The 20,860-nt window shown below is 43.4% G+C and overlaps 2 protein-coding genes across 6 annotated transcripts in view; both read right to left on the bottom strand.

Moving 5' to 3' along the window:
- The window catches only part of ASXL2 (additional sex combs like transcriptional regulator 2), a 38,250-nt gene extending 36,220 nt beyond the window's left edge, over window positions 1-2,030 (bottom strand). Inside the window, exons 1-2 of the mRNA XM_010565910.1 lie at window positions 1,977-2,030; window positions 1,238-1,304 (exon numbers count right to left, since the gene is read on the bottom strand). Of these exons, the coding sequence (XP_010564212.1) occupies window positions 1,238-1,304; window positions 1,977-2,030 (121 nt within the window). The remainder of the gene's footprint in view (window positions 1-1,237; window positions 1,305-1,976) is intronic.
- A 4,707-nt stretch (window positions 2,031-6,737) lies between these two features.
- The window catches only part of LOC104830749 (putative Polycomb group protein ASXL2), an 80,301-nt gene continuing 66,178 nt past the window's right edge, over window positions 6,738-20,860 (bottom strand). For 4 of the 5 annotated variants that reach the window (XM_010565874.1, XM_010565875.1, XM_010565879.1 and 1 more), the window contains one exon: window positions 17,487-17,601. In XM_010565874.1, coding sequence (XP_010564176.1) covers window positions 17,498-17,601 — 104 coding nt within the window. In that variant the 3' untranslated portion in view covers window positions 17,487-17,497. Of the gene's footprint in view, window positions 6,749-13,433; window positions 13,441-17,486; window positions 17,602-20,860 lie in introns of those variants that run through there. The other variant, XR_774248.1, reaches the window with a different exon arrangement.

The raw sequence follows: 20,860 nt of genomic DNA, 5'->3' as shown, positions 1-20,860 counted from the left end.
AGCAGCACTGAGCCAGAGAGGAGGGAACAGAAAAGCCGAGGGAGATCTTGCAGCCAAACAATGGGGATGATGACAGAACTCATACTTTTTTGGCAGGCACTCAGGCAATTACTAAATCAAGATTAAGATTTTCTTAAGCTGATGTAGTAGAAATGACTGCTGGCTTTCTCAGGCTTGTTTCAGAAGAGATGCAGTGGACACTGCTGAAGAAAGCAAGCATAAAGTATGACCTTGCATTTATACAACAGTTTTATTTCAGTGGCTCCAAAAGAGGGTCACACAGCTTAAGGTCCACCTTCACAGTTCACTCTACCAAATACTGGCATATAGATATTTTGACTACCATGCTAACTGTTTAACAGCATGAAACAAGACTATTAAAAATGTGCTAGAAGTAAAGGAAAAATATATCTGCAATTGTTGAGAGAATTTTGGAGTCAAAATACTTTCAAATCAGACAAAGAAAGATGTAACAGTTTGCGAAACTAAAATTCATCTGACAAGAAGAGTCTTTTGCATGACCTATGGCTGAAGACAACCGAAACCAACCTACCCAAATATTACTAGCGTAAAAACACCGCACAGACCCTGTACTTTGACACTGCAGCAGGCTCAGTGATGTAAGCAAAGGGCACAGCCTTCTGAACTGCTCGCACAACGGTTCCTGGAACTGTGGGGTTTTACTGGATCTCTTATCCTTTATCTTTTAAAGATCAGAGCTAATTATAGTTTCAAATACACTATGCAATAAAAGAAACTCTCATCTTCGGGTAAGTGGAATCAAACTATTTTGGAACAATGAAATTGTTCTGCTAAATTTATACTCAGAGCATTAGATTAAAAAATCTACCAGGGATAAAAAGCCTTTTGCTAGATAACTGCTTCATGAGCATCACGTAACAAATTGCTGTGGCTGCATGTGCTGCAGAAATCAATGCCATCTTATGAATGGGTAATGCATCCTGATAATTCATTCCACCCATCAGGAGTCTGAAATCTGTAATCCCGCTGCCAGCGTAAATTTGATTTATTATTTGGCACAGAAGCAGCGCTCTTCTGTAGAGTCTTCAGGCATGAGATATTTACTCTTTGCCTTTAAAAGGACCAAAATGCAGCATGATCTAGACACAAGACGCATCCCATCGGCAGGCACTGCTGCCAGCCCTGTACCTGCTCTCGTCACTCTTGCAGCAGAGCTTGGTGCAAAGCCACGTGGGCACAGGGACTAGGTACTCACCTCTGCATCCCGGCTGGAGCTCAGAAGTAGGAGCTCTACTGGGGTTTTGTCTCTGATTTTGTTTGGGCTTGGGAGAGTATAATATGAAAAGAAATTAAAATAGTAGGTCCAGAGTTCCTGCTCAAGGGGTTGCATGCATTTCCATGGGGTTTTCTGCCTCAAAATCTACACATTCAGAAAGAAAAGGCTGCACTTTACTCATCTGGAAAGAAAGTACAGTCAAGCTGAACTAAAAATACAATAACCCCCCCTTTCAACTATGTGCAGTCATAAGCTTAAAATAACCCAATTTTAAACAGCTAATGGGATCCAGATGTATTACATGAAAAAAATTCTAGTGAAAGCAATTAAAACATGTTTTGAGAGGCACAGAAATGTCTCCAGTTAATCCAATGCCCTTCTTTTCTACAGGTATGCAGTTTACCAGAATGGGAATGCAACCTTGAATTCATATCAAAACAGTATCATACTTACAAGTGAGACAACCATTTTAAGAGTTCTCCTCCACATGACTGTTCCTTGCTAAAATGAAGGAAGAAATAATGCCCAAAAATACTGTCCAATTGCAACTTCCTAGAACTCCCCCTCTGCACTTACCCTGGGTAAAGTTGAAATTTATACTGCTCTGATGAGGATTATGCATTCCTGTTATCAGATTACATTTTTATAAACATAACAAAGATCAACTCTTTGCTTCATATGGAGAGACTGGAGTGTATCTTGCACTGGTAGCTCTGACAAAACAAGCTGATGTACCCAACAAGTCTGTGTCTGATCGCTCATACGTCTCCATGCTCGGTGATCTCACCTAAGCTCTCTACCCTCTTTCTCTCCCAATCTAAGGCCTTCTTAGAGTAAATTTATTCATACCTGCTTCCTTGGTTACACTGGGGAATTCCTCCACTCTAGGAAAGAACATCAGCTAAATATGGACAAACGCCTTACGAAAGAGGGGTAAAAAGGAAAGATACAGCTCTACAGCTCTGCTCTAGTGAAGAATTAAAGTTGGCACCAAGCAGCTCTCACTAAGTAGCTTAACACCATGTATAGTATTGGATCACTTAGAGAAAGGTCTGACGACCTGAGATGCCAACAGCAGCCAAAGACTCTACATCATATACTTGAGACACTGCCACCAAAACCTACTCTGTGTGTCCATGAATGATGGCTCTTCATCAGAGGGACAGGTCAATGCGGAGCTCTTTGGAATGCAGGACCAAGCACATTGCCCTTCAGACTGGCTGCGGTACTCTCCAGCCCAGGCACAGAACATCCATCAGCATTATAAACATTTCAGACAACAACTCTGTCACACAGCTTTATCAGCTATGGAGATCTCCCAGTTAACAAACCCCAGGCTTACCTAAATGACACAAAAGTAGTTCTGGTTTCAGCCCAACCATGGGGAGGGCACATGACTGCATTTATTATTTGCAGCATGGAGCACATCTAGAACAGCAGCCACAAACTGGAAGACCCTGCTACAGACAGTATGTGTACAAAAGGAATGAGTAGTCCCCAACACAGCAGGCTCAGAATCTATGTATAAAACAAATGAAACTAAAAGAAATAGTAAAAAGAAATGCTCGGTGATTTGTACCCCTGTCAATTCCTAAGCTTAAGCATTTTCACATTTTCTGGAGGACATATGGCGATGACAAAGGCACAGCACCCTGGGTGTTCAAGAAGTCAAATCATGATCATCAAAATGTTCTGAATTTAGAGATATTTTACTGATACAAACAACATTTTTTCAGCTGTTGTACTGGAAGGAAGAAGAGAAAGAAAGTATTTTACATAAACACAGCTATAAGTGCTAATTACTTTAGCTGACATCAAATTAGCCAACATCGATGAGTTGTTCTGTTTGTTTTTTGGGGGTTTTTTGTTAAAAAAACAGATAGCAGATGTGTGCCTTTAGGAAAAAGTCAAGACTGTAAGGGCGAGTGATAAATCTGGGTTATTCGCAATACACACTATGGTAGCCCAGGTCGCTGACAGAAGCAATCATTCATTTCCCCTGTTGATAAACACCCAATGCTCACTGAAAGTCATTTGACAACCAACCTTGACAGCTGCCCCCATTTGGTCTCAGTACATTACTGCAAAGATTTCAGTGTTTGTTACTTTACCCAAAATACAAGTTTCCATGTTGAGAACACTTCCCTCTTCCCTAAAAAAAATACCTTTAGAGCTCAAAGAACTCAGTAGTTCACCTAAACTTCTCTCCTCTTGGACACTGAGAAGCAGAAGCGAAATTATTCAGGTCAAGGCCAGTTGGCTAAAACCATGAACTGAATCTTGCAGTCCATCCTGTCAACACTTACTGCCACAGAAAATTCAGGTGCTCATGTTTCTGGTGACAGCACACATGTACTTCAGGCCTGTCCCTGCAGGTCCCCACAAAGGCAGTGGAGAAAACCCGTCCCAAATTCATAAATAATACCTGTACCACTTCATGATAAGACAGAAAGATACAAACACAGGCTGTGCATAACAGCACTGATGAAGAAAAGAGTTACCCTGGCATGGTGGAAGAGCTGTTTTCTTCACAGCCACTTATCTGATGATCAAAGGCAGCCAAGTGACTCCTGCCGTGAGATTGGTACAAAGAGGGATCACAGAGAGACATCTGCACTCCATGAGTGCACTTGACACTGATGGCCAATGATGGCCTTGAAATGGAGAGTGAGGAGGATGTGTCGACCCACAAGGAAAAGACCTTGTTATGTGGATGGTTTTCTATGATGATATAAAAGTGGGGAGAACATCTCCATTAAAGCGAGGGAAGACAAGAAAATCTTTCTCTGAGCATACCAGTGTAAGAATTATTTTGAAAAGGGCCAACATTTTATGCTTTCTTGGAAGAAAAGCTTCTAGCACTAACGTTCATCTACTAAAGCAGCCAGTTTTGACGTGACCAATACCCAAATGACAGTGTTCACTTTCCTGGTATCCTTTCGTTGCTCAGTTTGAACATGGCAACTGCTGCGAGGAGCCTCTAAAATGACCCTTATCAGTCCTTGCAGGTATTCTCTTTCTCTGGATCTCAGCTGATGTGCAATAGCCAGCAAATACCTGCCATTTCAATAGGTCATTCCTTGACTTCTGAGTCCTTTAGGAGGAAAATTTACAGCCTACAGAACAGACATTGAGTTGAGTAACTGCAGGTCAGGCAGGACATGGACTTTGCTGTGCCAGCACCTCCTGCTGTCACGTAGGAACACATATAAAGGCAGAAGCAGCAGCGCACCTCTTCTCCCTCACTTTTCAGGCATTTAGTTAAAAAAGGAGCATGAAAGGTATTTCTGCATTCACATGTGTGAAGAAGGAGAGAGATTAATTGTGCAACAGTACGCCCACTCGGTGAGTTTGCTCTGGCTGTCACGGCCTGCGAAAGGAAATGCAGGCAGGTCATGGCCACCTCCGGCACACGAAGCATTTGGCAGCTCTACAGACACAGTCACTCAAAACCCGGCATCCTGTGCACACGAGATACAGGCTTCAGTAAGATTTCTTCCAATATGCACTCAAGAGCAAGGATGTGAATTTAAGCACAGCATCAATAAGGCACCGTGGAAGCAGAAACAGAGGCAGCTCTACTGAGAAGCAAGAAGCAGCACAAATGCAGAGCTTTCTTTCAAAAATGTTCACCTTGCAACACAGTTCAACGGTTCAGCTCAGCAACGCCAAATTAACACCAAGAGAAACCAGAGAAACCCACTTGCTCATATGAAATTGTACCAGTGCATTTGCCTGTGTTAGTCACTGCATTCCTAGGAATGCATGGTTTTAAAAAAATATATAACAGAAATTGCAGCGCACACATACAGAAGGCACCAATGGCACTTGCTGTTGAGTACGTTTTCAAGCAGTGCCACCTCCCTGAAGAGCCTGTCAGAACCCAAAGCTTTACCTCACGGTGTCAAGTGTGAGATGCCCACAAAGCTCAAAGGAACATCTGTTGACTGTTGTGACTGGCATCATTGTATTTTTAGTAATTTATTTTTAAGAGAACCCAATCACTATATAACTCATTCTGTAAGGGAGCATTTGCTCTGAAGAAGTAACACACCTGCAACTGAAATACACCCCATACAACTTTGTTCCTTGCAAAGCAACCCCCTTCGGGCAGCATATGGTTGTGAAAAAAAAACCCCCTAAGTTACAGCAAAGATTCTTCTTATGCCTCTTTACAGAATCCTTCAGTAAAATACCTTCTTTTTTGAGTATTACTTGTGACTGCTTACTAATACCACAGCATGCTGAAGACGTGTGTTCCTGAGCCAGAACAATGTATCTGGAGCACAGCAAGTTTGTTAAGGTACATGAGCAAATGAACTCATCTAATGGTTTGTGGTGATCAAAAGGAGGTCTTACACCTCCCACCCCAGATGAGCAGCCCCATCCCTTCCCTCAGACTGTCCCGGCATGCATTAAGTTCCTCCATGAGCTGATTCAAATTGCTCATCAGGCACAAGGCTGCCAGTCTTTTTATCGCTAGGTTTGCTTTCGTAGGGCTACCGAGGCATGCTGGCTCGCAGCAGGGTCACCACGGCTGCCCAAGTCTACCCAGGGTGAGTAAAGAGAGGGCACGGACCAGAGTCCTGGGCAGAGAGAGTCCTCTGAGCAGCTCAGCTGACCCTCAGCATCTCTTTACAGCAGATACTTAGAGGCCAATGTAAGGGGGACCGTATGCTTTGGATGCTTTCTTTTGGGGTAACAGAACATGTTTCTAGGTTGCTGACTCAATCACAGAGCAGATCAGAGGTGGCCAAACATGAATTGTGTAGGAAGCTAATGTAGGCATTCAAAGAGGGGAAGATGTGGTCACATTTCTTTGAATTCCCTGCTAGGCTCCTGCATCACGTATCACCTTGGAGTGACTGCATCTAGGGCAGCACAGCTGCTCTTCTCCTTGAGTCTGAAGAGCTACCTACAACTCACTCATTGGCTCTCAGGTCTCTTTGATCATTGTTATTGCACCTTGTCTCTGCTCATATACATTTTAATAAAAGAAAATAAGCCATTTAAAAATCTCGTATCCAGATTACAGAGGATCTCCAACCCAGCTACGCAGCAGCACAACCTGGAACCTGCAAAGGTTTGCACATCACTCTCCCAGCTATCACCTCACCTGTGCCTGCGAGGTGTCTCACCAACTAATCCACTTAACGAGGGTTTGTTGCCAAGACACACATGCCTGAAAACAAGCCTCCAAGGACAGCACAAGTGCCTACAAGAGGATTATTTGATTACTGTGTGTGTCATGAGCACATGAGAGTGATAAGCAGTTATGCCTGGACTTTAGCAGCAGTGATGCCAATGCATTTATTGCTGAGACAGCACTAGCACAAGTGTTTAATTTTTTGGAGAAGAACCATGAATTACCCACTACACTGAAGCTTCCTGATTTTTACCCCACGAAGTAGCATTTTTCTTCATTGGTAAAACCACACAGTTAACCTGGAAACAGTTGATTTAGACAATTTAGGAATTCTCCAAATAACACTTAAGCAGAGAAACTGATGAAGATAATACGATGGCAATGATCACATTTAACACCAGCTCTGGGGTACCTAGCTGAAAAAAAGGCCTCTCGTTTAGAGTCCTAAAGTAGGGGTCAAAGCATAGCCAGTATAGATGAACTTAAACAGTTTCCCTGTATTCCCTTCTCTGCTTTTACCTACTATCACTTAAGTGATGTGACTGCAAACTCCCTGGGGCAGGAATCCTGTGTACAGCACCCAGCACAACGGCCTCTGATCCAGGAGCCATGCTAAAACACGGTTGTAACATGTCCAGCTAAGGGTCTGCTAACTTAGCTAAGATTAAATTCAGTTTTTTCTCTGCTGTTGAGAGACCAGTTTCTAGAGACCACTGTCAAAAAATATAAAAATGAAGGTATTACAGCTCTTCCTCACACAGTTGTTTGTGATTAACTCTTCCTGATTCACTCCATCTGGGAACGATCACTCAGGAACAGCAAGGTCCACATGTGGAATTAACTGTCAACAGCACTTCCAACTCACACCCCAAACTAATTTTCATTAATTTGCAAATGTACATTAAAAATAGCCGAGAAACATTAAATCTTGTCAGCTACAACCCAAGTGCGCATGGGGCCTATCTGCAGCTGGGGCAGAGGCTGCAGCACAGCCTCCGCAGCCACCCAAGGGCTGCTGCAGCGGGGCCAGCCAAAAAAGCAACTCCCGCATTTTGACAATGGATTCCACAACTCCGAACTGAAAACAAAGAAAGAGCCAAGCTGAGATACTTACAGTTCTGGTGAAAAACGAACAGCGCTTAAAAACTTGCCTCTCTGCCGACCCCAAGACTGCGCTCCCTGTTCTTGTTGTTCTGACCTGTGCCCTCACCCATGGCTGCAAACCAGCTAACCCGAGAGTCTCAGACACTCAGAAATGCAGGCACAATGTCGTAGAAACAAAAAATTGTTGGGGTTGGGTTTTTTCAGCAAGAAACTACGCAGTCAAATTCAAAGTCCTGGGCTGAGGCACTGCCATCGCAGTGGATTACGCTGGTAAAATAAGACTTTTAAGTGGACAAAAAAACCTCAATTTCCCTACACTTTATTCTCAGCAGCAGTTGAAGAGATCCTGCTGATGTTAAAAGACACTCCCCCTTCCCCAGACAGACAGACAACCAAGCCCCAACATTAAAGTTTGGCAAGTGAAAAAGGTCTTTAAAAGAAGACTGCTGGGCAGCCTTAGCTACAGGCACTCCCCACTTCCATTGCCTCCCAACGGCACCGAGGAGAACACACTGCTTGCGGAAGGAACGGGAAAGCCTCCCTGCGCCCCTCTGACTGCCACCAGCACTGCTAGGACAAGCACGAGGAGGACAGAATGGACAGGCAGGGAAAGCATCCTCAACACACATAGCTGTCTGCTTCAAACTTACTGAGATCTTTTTATTTTGAGTTATCAGCTGCTTCTGAATCAATGTGGTAACCAGCAAGGTAAATCTCATGCTTTGTCTATAATATATGGAAAGAAACTGTAAGTCTTAAAGACATCAGCTCATGTGCAGCCTTATGTGACAATGAGCAAAAGCTTTAATGCTTCTAAAAGTCAGGAAATTACTGTGGGTCATGTTTTGAGGGGAAAGAATTAACTACTGCACTAGAAGACGGCAAACTGCTGAGGGCACGGGGAATGTGGCTGTATTGTTGTCAGTAAGGACAGAGACAGTCCAACACACTAATGCAGGCACGTCATTTCAAAAGATCTCATTTCCCCCAAGTGATGAAAACACGAGGGAATCTGACTGGTAAGAAAAACGTTGCCAAGAAAGCGCAATTGAAAACTCCAGATAGTTACAGAGACATTCATTAGACCATCAGTAAATCAGGGGTAATCACATTACCCATTGGAAATACAGAATAGGAATTCTTCTCCTAGAGCAGAAGCGAAGGAAGCAACTAAAATAAAAAATGTATCAGATATTGCTATGAGTCCTTCACAGTTGAAGATGACTACCAAGCTGGTAGTAATCACTGCACATTAGAACTTTGCTACTATTGATGCTAAAAATACAAAGAGGCAGTTATGTGGCCAATACTTGAAAAGAAATTTTTTAAAAGAAATACCAGTTCCTCTGCAGTAAGCACAGGGCAGTGCTACCTAGCCAGGACTTTTAGAACGTATGTTATCCAGTTGTTATCCAGTTGTAAAAAACTAAAGCTCAATAAGGCTAAGAACATTTTAATCGTCTGTTGGTAAAACAAGATGTTTTCAGTCACTCTGGGCAAATACTATGCAATACCCATCGACAGTTACGAAGACTCCTCACATCCCTACTATTTCAATAGTGTGCGTGTATATATATATATATATATATATATAGTTTATATGTAGTGCTCCTACTTTAAATAATGGTTGCACAGGAAATTCAACCAAATTCAGTGTGCTTATGACAAACACCATAACATGGTCAAGTCCCATCAGAGACACGTAATTTGCATGGAGCTGGCACTGCTACCAAAGCTTGACATGCTAGTGGGCAGCACACTTCCCAGCTGTAAAGCCTACCTGAAATACAAACACACTCAGCTGCCTAAAATACACCTCGGTTTATGTAAATAAACAGAGCTCTCAAAGGGTGGCAGGATCTGCCCCAAACACAAGACAGCACAATTGCTCTGACAACATGGTTTTCAAAGGCACAAGCAATTTTATTGTGTGAGACGGTTCATCTCCTTGAAAGACTGACCTGAGAAAAATAACGCTATACTTGGTCTTCTGATCACTAACATATAGCTTAACCTGGTCTCCCTCCTGCATTCCTGAGTTACATAGTGACACAGCTCCTTAGCACACCTCTCTGGAAACTTTTTTTTTTTTAATGGTTTCTGCAATAGTGAAAGAAAGAAGCAGAGTCTGAAGATGTCACGGTCAGCCTGCCTGGCTGAATGCCACCAGACCCAACTGCTGCCTACTGCATGTCCTGGATGCTCCTCATAGGACCTGTTCAGCAGCCAGGTATTACGCATGTAGAGGAAAAACGTATCTGACAGCAAAGAACATCAGGAGGTTGTCAGGATATCCAAGTATCATATTTATAAATTGTGTGGAAAAATGAGCTCGTAGTGAAGTGGTGAAGTTTGCTGATGATACCAAGTTATTCAGGGAAAAACACATGGGCTGATGGACAACTTGTAGGAGAGGGGACAATGACCACAGAGGAATGTTATCTTAGTATTATAATAAACACTTGTACAAAAGCCTCAGGTCAGCAGTGGTCAAAGCAAGCAGAATGACAGGAATTACCAGGAAAGAAATACAGAAGAGAAACAAAACATACATGCACCTACTTCTTCAAGACTGTGTGCCATTTTCATACTGGCTCTAAATACATCTACATGAGCTAGAAAAGCCCAATAAGGATGGAATGGCCGTTAAATGAGGAACGAGAAGGGTCATTCAGCCTGGAAGAGAGAACTGACAACTGATATGATCAGAGTCTGTAAAATCCTAAATGGTACGGTAAAGCAAACAGAGCAACAGTTTGGACTCAAACACAAGAGCTGGGGAGCATGAAATTAATTTAGATGATGCTAGGTTTTAAAAAACGGACCAAGCAAAAGGAGATACTTCTTTGCACAACACATCAAACAGAGGAAATCCTTACTACAGAGCAGTGCAAATGCTAAAACTGTACAGCAGTTCTCAGTGGGATTGGACAAACCCATGGACAGGCATCAAGTGAAAGACAGCCTCTTTGTGCTCTAAGTCCCTGAGCCACAGACCGATGGATGACGTGAAACCACACTTATCATGTTCTTGTGCTCTTCTTGCACCTTCTCTCTGGGTTACTGCTGTTGATCAACACTGGAGCAGACTACCAGGCTACGCAGGCCTATGATCAGGCTCGCTATTGCTGTTCTTGAGCACACCTGAGACTAAGCTGGAATCTTCATTCTTAAGACCTTGAGCTGTCAGACTGCCAGTGCTGAGGACCATGATTTTTGCCTTCAAAAAAACCCAACCCATCCTAGCAAGGTCTCCACTGCATGCAGGCATGGAAGACACACAACCACAGTATCACTGTACACATAGTTCAAAAAACCCCAGTACTGATTTGATACAGAACAAGTTTAAGATTAAAGGGAATAAGGAAAAAATTAGATGTAGAAAGGTTAAAGGAGGATCACGTCATGTTGGTGAAACAAGAAATTCAGACTTTACTCAGAAATTGTTCCACATGCAGGGAGATCAAACATCTCCTGAACGTGCACTTTGCTTTGAAGAACGAAGCAGGTCCTTGGCTGGCAGGACCGGCACCAAGGTGCCAACCACACAAGTGCTGTGGGCTGGGAAGCCAGGAGCCCTTCAGCCCATCACTCTCAAAGCAGGAGTTCCTGCTACGTTTTCCCAGCAAGTGGTTCCTGACCCTCTCCGATGACCTGGCAGCGAAGGGTGCATCTGCTGTACACAGATGCCTAGCTCCTGACCGCCTTCCAGAGATCCACAGAAACACCCAGGTTGGCAGGGACCTCAAAAGATCATCCGGTCCAACCTTTCGTGGGAAAGGCAGCCCAGATGAGATTATCTAGCACTTTGCCCAATTGCAGCTTGAAAACCTCCAACAATGGGGACTCCACCACATCCCTGGGGATGTTGTTCCAGTCAATGATTGCTTTTACTGTAAAAAATTTCTTATGTCAAGAAACCTCTCCTGGTGCAACTTGTACCCATTGTCCCTTGTCTTCTCCATGTGGCTCCTTGAGAAGAAAAGTTTGTTTTTTCAAGTTTGTATTCCCTTTCTCCTACAATACAGAACTTAGAGGAGCAGCAGGTCACAGGTGACCTTTCTCCCAGAGAGGAAAGGCACCTGGCATATGTTTTTGTGGGTAAAAATTGACCATGACACAGCACATAAGGCTGAAAGGCAAAGCCACTGAGATTTTGTTTGACATGGAATGACAGAATGAACTGCAAAAATCTCAAAGGCAAGCCAGAGAAGCTGAAGCGGTGAAGGAAAAAAAAACCCAGATGAGAAAGCTCTTTCACAAAGCAGCCCCTGCCTTCAAACAGGGCTGCACATGCTTTGCTCTGTGTACCCACATACCACTGGTGACAGAAGCTGGGACGTGAACCTGTCTTCTGCAGGTACTGCATGGCAAAACCTCCCCCACTCCACATGAAAGCTTGTACAACCAACTCCTGTACGTCCTCGCAGACTGCCACCGAGAGGAGACTTTATCGCTTTGAACGAGAGCATTTCCATTGCTTTGGGGATCCAGGAGAGGTCAGAGCAGGCTGCCCCTCAAAGCCTGTCAGTGTTCATCTCCTATCAGCTTGGACACGCTCCCGCCCCATCCCTCACTACAAAGCCTGCTGTCGGGCTTGGCAGCAAAAATATTTCTAATTGTAATGCAATACAGTTGGAAAGTCAGAATTAAATAGGACAATATATTGATACGTGGTGACTCCTACCAAACATGCATGCACTAGATTTCCTTAAGCCTCTAGCTCAGAGAAGCACTTGGAAAACCTCCTGAATGCAATCAGAAAGCTTTAGGACAGCAAAGCTCCGGACCAAGACAGAAGTGGTTTTATTGCTCCTCTGCTCGCCCTGCACAGCTGCAGCCACACGCAACAGCTTTCAATTCCTCTTTGCTCTCAAGTTCCAGCTCTTTAGCTGAATCCTTCCAGTTCATCATGCCTCCAGTGCGAGTGGACATCCCTGAGGGTGTGGGGATGGCGCTGAGTGCAGGGGACCACCGCTCAGAGGGTCACACACCCTCCCCAGCTACCGCACACAAGCAGCTGAGCTCCCGCAGGGCCCGACGGAGCCACAGGACTGGTGCTGCCCTCCCAAATGGGCACCTTTAGGGGCCAAACAGCACCTGCCTGGGGGGATGAGTCCCTGAGAAAACTGGCTTTTTGGAAAAATGTTTGCCATATTAAATGGCTGCCCACTCTTCAGTTTTCTGCAAAACAAATTAAGGACTTAATCACATTTCCCTACATTTCAGTGGAAATACTTTGGGGCCTTAGAGCACATTAGAAATACTGTGCTTATGGGAATAACGACCCCAAAATGTCTGTCCTGCCCACATCGGTCAGGGACACAAGGCAGGAGTGATGTCCAAGGCTTCTCCAGTTCATGCACCAAACAGCAGTGCAATGCCACCAACTCCAAACAAGACAACAGTAACTACAGCTCCTGCCTGGCTCTTCTCCTTACAGAAGACAACCGGGACCTGGGATGAGCTCTGCAGCGGGGGAGCACGAGCGGTGAGCAGGAGGCTGGTGTGTAAAACAGGCTCTGAGCGCAGCTTTGTCAGGCCAAGACCATAAGCTGAGAGTTTGCTAAAGTGCTGGGAAAGGATCGCAAAAGTTCGCTTGGTAAAAGCACAGATCAAAGGTGTCCTACAGAAAACTGATCTGTCATTTCTTCGGTAAGCCTTAAGATTTTTAGTTGCTGAGGAAAATTCATGCAAAAAAATCTTCTACTGTAGATTTTAAGTTTATAACCCATTCTTCTACATGTCTAAAATGCTTACCAAACACAGAGCCACATGTAAGTGCCTGTGACCACAGCCTAATGACTGCTGCTCACACAAGTTAAAAAATATGGTTCTTGCTGTGAAGTCTAATGGAAATACAACTTCTTGACTGCTAGAGTAAGCCCTCAGAGGCTGTATAGCCCATGAAAAACTACAGCTCACTCAAAATCTGGATACTACAATATACTAGCCTAAACAGAAGATACACTAAAATAAAGGAAAAAGTAACGTTTTTTGGCTTTGTGGCTGCAGATTCCTTGATAAATTGCATAATGTGATACGCGGGAAACAGCTTCCTCATGAGTCACGAGCACAAGCAGGAATTGGCTGTATTTAGAAAAGCTGATATTTCTACCAAAACTTTAGCAGGAAGAAACAAAATGACACAACCCAAACAGAATTCTTTAAAATTTTTTTGGGCATGCAGCAGCAAAGCACTTTCTGAAGGCAGTGCCACGATCAGGCCACGGGTGTTAATTAGGGAAGCTGAGAGACACTGTCACAGCAAAGCTCTTATAGTAAAAGCAGGTCACACCCTCTAACTGTGAACCAGTATTTCCGTGTGTCTAGACTCCCAAGTTTTCCTCTATACAAAAAAATAATGCACAAAATTTCAGGTATAGAACAGTGCTTTATTTCTTATTCCTGTTTTCCTAAGTATGGGCCATTGGCAGTGAACATAGTGTAGAAGTTTAATTATTACAGATATTTTCCTTCACTGTCCTAGGTAAGAAGAGTTTATGGTGATATCCTATTTTAACCTGACGAAAAATCTTCTAATCTATTTTCAGTAAATGACATTTTACCAAATATAGTTACTTTTCACTTTGAACACTAATCTGGTCAAACAAAATTCTGCCTGCCTAGGGACCATGAGGGACCCACTGGTACGTGTTTGGTGTACAAAAATGCAAGACAAGCTGGTTGTTTGCTAATGGGAAAGGATTATTGATAATCTTGTCCAGTTTGTTTCCCCCTTTTCCCTTAAAGTTCACTTGGCCATCTAATATTTTTTCCCTTTTTCTTTCCTTTTTAATACAGCAAACTTAGGTTGGGTTTTGCTAGAGAAGACACCTGTTACTGCAACGGCTCTCATAGAAGCTGTCAGTTATAGAAACTCAACAAGATCCTTCTCTTTCAGGATGACTGATTAGAAAGGGTACACCAGGGACACACAACATGGCAGAAACTGTAGGAGAATCCAGTTTTGACAGCCATTTTCCTTGCTAGAAGCCATGAAAGTCTGGGCAACTCTATACTGGAACCAAATGCCTTTTATTTATTTGTACAGGCTTGCAAAGCCAGGCGTAGGCACTGACTGTGGTTCCACTCCAGTCAACTGAAGCTTTGTAGCTGATCACAGAAACATGACTACATGTTTTATTTCCAGACACCATAAGGACAGACTATATTAGTAACCTTGAGCTCACAAACAACCCCAGGTGTACAAATGAGGTGCACACACAGACAATGACATTGAGCAGCTGTATTTCACATTCATGTAGCTCATTACAACAAACCACTTGCAAGCTGTCCTACAAAACACATAGCAAAACAGTGATAAAAGCATCCGGAATTGAGGCATTTAGACTTCAAGTTTCAGGGTGATTTAAAACAATAGAACCCAAGAAGTCTTGGCAGTATCCGTTCACAAGTCCAAAAAAAGCTTTGTTTTTATCATCAAACTCCAAAGATGAGAGCCGAGTAGCTGCCTCAAAGCCAAGGAAAAGGGATCTGTCTCACTTCTGATCGGCACAGAGGGACCCCAGCCAGAAAAGCACCCGCTTCATTCCCAAAAGCAAAAATCTGCCGCAGCTGCCTGCTGAAACAACCCCATCTTACCTTCAAGGGGAATTGCATAAAGCTGCTCCATGAACATTGCTGCTTCTGCTTCTTAAGCTCCGCAATCAGTGCTGCTCCTGGCTTCCTCCCGCCTTCTGCTCACGCACAGATGTGCAGGCAATAATGCATGGGGCTTGTTTTTAAACTTTTCCCCCTGTGCTCCTGATTGGTCCCATGTAATGCCCATGTGGGTCTACAAATGCACAAAGGTTTCTATCCTTTCTAAAATCAAAGTGTCAGTTTTGCTGCTGTCAGACCACTATTTTTGTACATATAAGGAAGTGGCTGTTGATGTTATCTGAATGCGCTTCCTGTTTTATATGTATATGAGCAAAAATAATGTCACATTAAGCTAAACTGCAGTCTCAAAAAGCTCAAGTCAAAGCCGCTAAGCAAAATAATATAAGCACAGCTCATCTGTTCACTGTCTACCCCAGTTTGCGTTCACTTAATTGATTTTTATTAAAATTCCATATTCTCACAATAAAAACTATCCTCCCCAATCCTCGGGGGAAAAAAAAAAAAGCTGTACCCCATACTAGCGCTGCTTCCTACCGAGACTCTCGGGACCAGTCGAATTACAAAGGGCTCGGTGGATGCTGACAACCCTATCTCAAACATCACACAGGTGAAAACGCAGCCAGCAGCCAAGCGAGGCCACAAGACAATTCTGGCTGAAATTTGGGTTATTCTTGAATGTGAGTAGATACTTTTTTCTTAATGAAGAAGGAGGCTTTTTTGTGTTTCATGTACACACAGACAGTCCAGGAAGCGGCCGTGTAGGAGTGCTGCATTCCAGAGCTGATGCTACACAGCTCAAAGCTGAAGGAATCTTTCTAATTGGAATTTAGTGCTTTTCTGGTTACTTTAAAGCAGAGCAAACAAACGTACCGACTAAAAATAAAACCTGTTTTGCTGTAGAAGTTCTTCTCCTCTCGCAGAAGAAAACAGCAGTAAAACATGGAGGCACCAAGGAGGAGAGCTGCCAGCATCAATGCTACAACTTCTTATCCCCCAAAGTCAGAACTGTCATTGCCAGGAGGTCCTGCAAGGTGCCGATTCATTCACTTCCACTTTCAAACATTACTGACTGCAGAACTCAGAGATGAACCATGGCTGGGAGTGAGGTGAAGCCATTTGCACTTTCTAGTTTCATTATACTTTTCACGGCAACTCCTTGGATATTAAATGCAAGTTATTTTTTATATATAGCAAGATTATGAAACTTCAGGTTTTGCTAGAGGAAACCAGAAGAATCTTTTCAGATGCATAAAGTAAATGAAATACTAAAAATGAAAGAAAATTTTCTTCCCTGTGGACTTCATGGCACAACTCTGATATATGTCTCTGAGACTGTCAGCAATCTGAGTACAGCTGGTCTGCACTTTGAGAAACGTTTAAGTACTGTCTCTAAAATATCAATGAGTTATAGTGTGTGATGTAAGAAAGATGCCTTACAAACATTAGAATTTAAAAATGTTTAATGCAAAGATTTTTTTGAACCATTTAACATCATAGTACCTTACTTTACCTCATTAAACAGTTTTGGATCATTTAATTTTCATGCAAAAGTTATGTTACAGCCAAGAAACGGAGCTGGGAATATAAACCAGGTGTCTTATTTCGTGATGGAAGACCGAGAGCTATCACAGCAAAATTAAGTAGTGAGACCTAGAACTAGCAAAGTCCAATTTGCTGCATATTTATGTCCTGGCGTTGATTGATTTGAAAGTCTGTAAACAGGCAAGCTTCAGAAGAAGTTTTTCCTGCAGCTGGGGCAGCTGCATCACCCTTGTGTGTATTCTCACATGCCTACTAAAGCACAAGTTCATGCTACAGCCTTTTGCACTGTTGGAGCAGCTACAGCACCTCTTCTCCCTTCCCAGCCACTGTTGTGAAAAGCAGGGATGTAATGATCTTTGTAACCCCTCCCGCTATTCCTTTAAGCTTGGATGAAATCAACTTTAAATGCTACAGTTTAAGAACAGACTGACATCGAGAGTACAAGCCTTGTTTCCAAACCTAAAAACCCCAATAAATATCATAGGTGCACCCACCGCTGGACATGCTATTTGACCAGCTCAGTGGAAGTATGCGGGTTTCTGTAGCTAGTGACAGAAGATGATAGGATCAGCCTCACGTTCAGCCAAATTTCATTTCCCAGAACAAACAAGCAGGTTCCCATTTGCTGCCTGATCAGGGATGCCTTTTACTGAGAATCCCTATCAAGGCTCTCTCCCACACTTCAGGTGTCTTCATAGCTCCTTCACTGCATGCCACACCTGCACCAAATATCAAACAAGCTTCCTGAGAAAGGAGGAATCAATCCAGATATTAATTTAAATCTGTTGCCATTAAGCATCCTTCAGGAACTGACTATTTCCCTACAGCAGCCTCCCAGCGCCAAGCTCTGCTACGGAAGCCTCCAACTCTGCCATTAACACAGGAGCCTTGACTCTGCCTGTACCTCCCCTTCTGTAGTCACACCCTGGAAGGCAAAACAGCACCATGAATTTGGAGGTTTTTTGGAAGGCTAGTGTATCTTTTTTTTTAAAGACATTTTTGGCAAAGAAGTATTTTTTATGTCCTTCCTTACATATTTCTAAAATCCCTCATGAAACACATGGACTGACAAAGACCTATAACATCCAACAAGCGTCTCACAAAAAGTGGCCAGGATACCATTCATTCAAAATGAACATCAGACATCTGATGGCATTTATTCGTTCAAGTGCACCAAACACACCTAATTCTTTCAGCTTTTATGCTTTCATTTTAAATCTCTGAAGAAAACCTGTGTTGGGGGGGGGGGGGATAGAGATTCAGAAGACATTCCAACAGCTGTCTGAATACGAGCCAGCAGTGTGCCCAGGTGGCCAAGAAGGCCAAGGGCATCCTGGCCTGTACCAGAAATAGTGTGGCCAGCAGGAGCAGGGCAGTGATCATCCATCCCCCTGTACTGGGCACTGGTGAGGCCGCACCTCGAGTCCTGTGTTCAGTTTTGGGCCCCTCACTACAGGAAAGACCTTGAGGGGCTGGAGCGTGTCCAGAGAGCAGCAACGAAGCTGGTGAGGGGCCTGGAGCACAAGTCTTATGAGGAGCAGCTGAGGGATCTGGGGTTGTTTAGCCTGGAGAAAAGGAGGCTCATCAGCAAGAAGCACTGCAAGAATCCCCAAGGGTCTCTAAAGAGCCTGGGAGCCTCCCAGTGAGCGGGGTGGCAGAGGTGGCACCTGGGTACAGTCCAAGGAGCACAGCACCGCCGCTCTGCAGCCTCACTGCCACAGCAAGACGAGAAAGAGGAAAGGGAGAATAACAGAGAAAGGAAATATGAGCTGCAAAACAAAAACTCAAGAAATGGCTAGCACAGCAAAAAGCCCTTGGGGAAAGCCCCCGGTGCGGTCGCTCCCTTCCTACAGCAAATCACTGACACAGCAGCATCAACAGGCCAACGGACAGGGCAAATGTGCCGGTGTGGGTGAATCGGCACCCGTGCAGAGGGATAACGCATGGCCACGCTGCACAAGTCCCTTTTCTTATCTTGCTGTAAGAGGAATCTTATCATGAAAGAAAGTACCAACAGCACACATTTCTCGAATCAAGCTAACCTCTGTGGCTTCGGCAGGTACTGCCAGCCATGCTGGATGTACAAGGCGCTCCTGCCTGCACCTCTGCTCTCCCCCCCCACAGACCCTCCTGCCCACTGGAGCAGGCTCACCCCAGTCCAGCTGGGCTCTGACCCACAACAGGAGGAGGGATGCCCAGAACTGGCAGGATTGGATCTTTTAGTGAAATTCAGCTAATATCCCAAGCCAAAATCCAAGCTCTGTGTGTGTGTAGTGCAAAAACAGCCATCCACAAGTTAAGAGAAATATGAGATTGTATTTTAGATGAAAGCAGCTCATTTTGCTAAGCTCTACGCAAAGAAATATATGTACCTATTTCTATCCTCCCTGCCACAAAGCAAAATCTCAATATTCACACTTATCTGAAGGCCACATCAGAATCCACAAGCACAGATTTCAGTAGGACAGCGTATCATCATTGTTCTACAACAACCCATAAAATCCAAAGGTTGCTCACTTCCTCTCCTAATATAATAGTACAATGTACTTACAACTTCAGTGTTACTCAAATCACGCAAAAAAAACCCACCCCCCCATATCAAAACCTTTTAAAGAGCAAAGAACTAGACAACTTATTTATGCCTTTGAATAGTCACTTGTTGAATACATGCCAGAAAATTTTATTCTCACATGAAGCTTCTGATTTCTAGCTGAACTAAGTAGTTTTGGTTTTGGGGTTTTGTTTTCTCATTTGGTGTTGTGTTGTTTTTTGGGTTGTTTTGTTTGGGGTTTTTTTTTAAATAAAGAAAACATTTATATCTACAAAGAAATTTCTCAAAAATGGCATATGTGGTGTCACAGCAAGACTCAACTTCATAAAAAGGAGAACCACATTGAAACACAGAAACAAGTTAAAAAGAAATTAAGAGGAACATCTAAAAGGGTAAAACACATGCCAGTGGCAAAGACATCATTTAAATAAACCATGACAGATTCCTAGAGAAAGTGGTTATCATGTATCAAATATGACTAAAGATTTAGAAATAAACTCATCTGGTTTAGGAACAGAGTAAAGGACTCAAAGTCTTGCAGATTTTTAAATCCTGCAGATTGATAACTGATGAAATGTAACAGGAGGTAGAACCAGCTAGGTTTCCCCATGGCCGGGGGTATTGGTGGGGTATCCAAGGAAGCGTGCTACCACCCACACCACCCAACCTACATGATCCGTGGCGAGACGCAGCTTGCAGGCGTAAGAAGTTATTCTGCATAACAAAAGATTAAACCTGATTGCAAAGAACTGCAAAAGGACCTCACGATACCACGCGATGGGGTGCTAGAACAGCAGATATGACTCAGTGAAGATAAAAGGCAATATAATGACCAAAGGGAAGAACAACTCTGAAACAGCTATTGCTGCTCAGGGAAAGGATCCCAGAGTTAACAGAGATGAAAACACAACTCAGTGCTCATCAACAGTCAAAAAGGCAAAGCTTTACAAAATATTATAGAAAAGAATAAGCAAAAAAATTGTTAAGAGCTGTTAAAAGATAAAATAAGAGGGAAAAGACATCATTACATCAGTGTGTGTATTCACAGAACATGTGCGTTTTGAAGCATACGGGCATTTCCACCCACTGATCTCAAAAAATACACAGTGTAACTGAAAAAGATTCAGAAAATGAAATAAGGATAACCAAGACCGTCTGAGAGTCCTGGCTCTGTCATCCCAAAGCCTTGCATTAATTCTCCTGCCGGTCTCCTCACAGGTCCTGCTACATCACCTTGTTTCCCAGTGCTGTGGGAGCTGCTGCACCCAAGTGTTGAGCACTGCTGGCAGGTGCACAAAGGCTGTATTGCTCTGGAACAAGTCTTCATAAATTGTATCCTTTAGAAAAGCATCCCTATTTTCAACACAGTCACGACTGCAGCTTTTAAAAGCCGTTTACACAGCTTGAATAAGAGAAGTGTCATGGCTGGTAATGAAGTCAGATTTGCTCTAAGATGTGAGGCACATCCTGCTCTACTACCTACCAACCAGAGTATTTATTTTGTCATCTTCTAGATAGCCTCAGTAGCCCCCAAGAAAATAAGAGAAAAATCAACGTAATGCTGAAAAGAAAAACAACATGGTATAAGGCACTATACAAACATGTCTTACTGTCCATAATATTTTTCTTGTTC

The sequence above is a fragment of the Haliaeetus leucocephalus genome, unplaced genomic scaffold (assembly GCF_000737465.1).
Source record: "Haliaeetus leucocephalus isolate CR32 unplaced genomic scaffold, Haliaeetus_leucocephalus-4.0 Scaffold197, whole genome shotgun sequence".
NCBI lineage: Eukaryota > Metazoa > Chordata > Aves > Accipitriformes > Accipitridae > Haliaeetus > Haliaeetus leucocephalus.
Note: the sequence above shows the minus strand (reverse complement) of the source record. Positions and strands in the feature narration are given on the sequence as shown.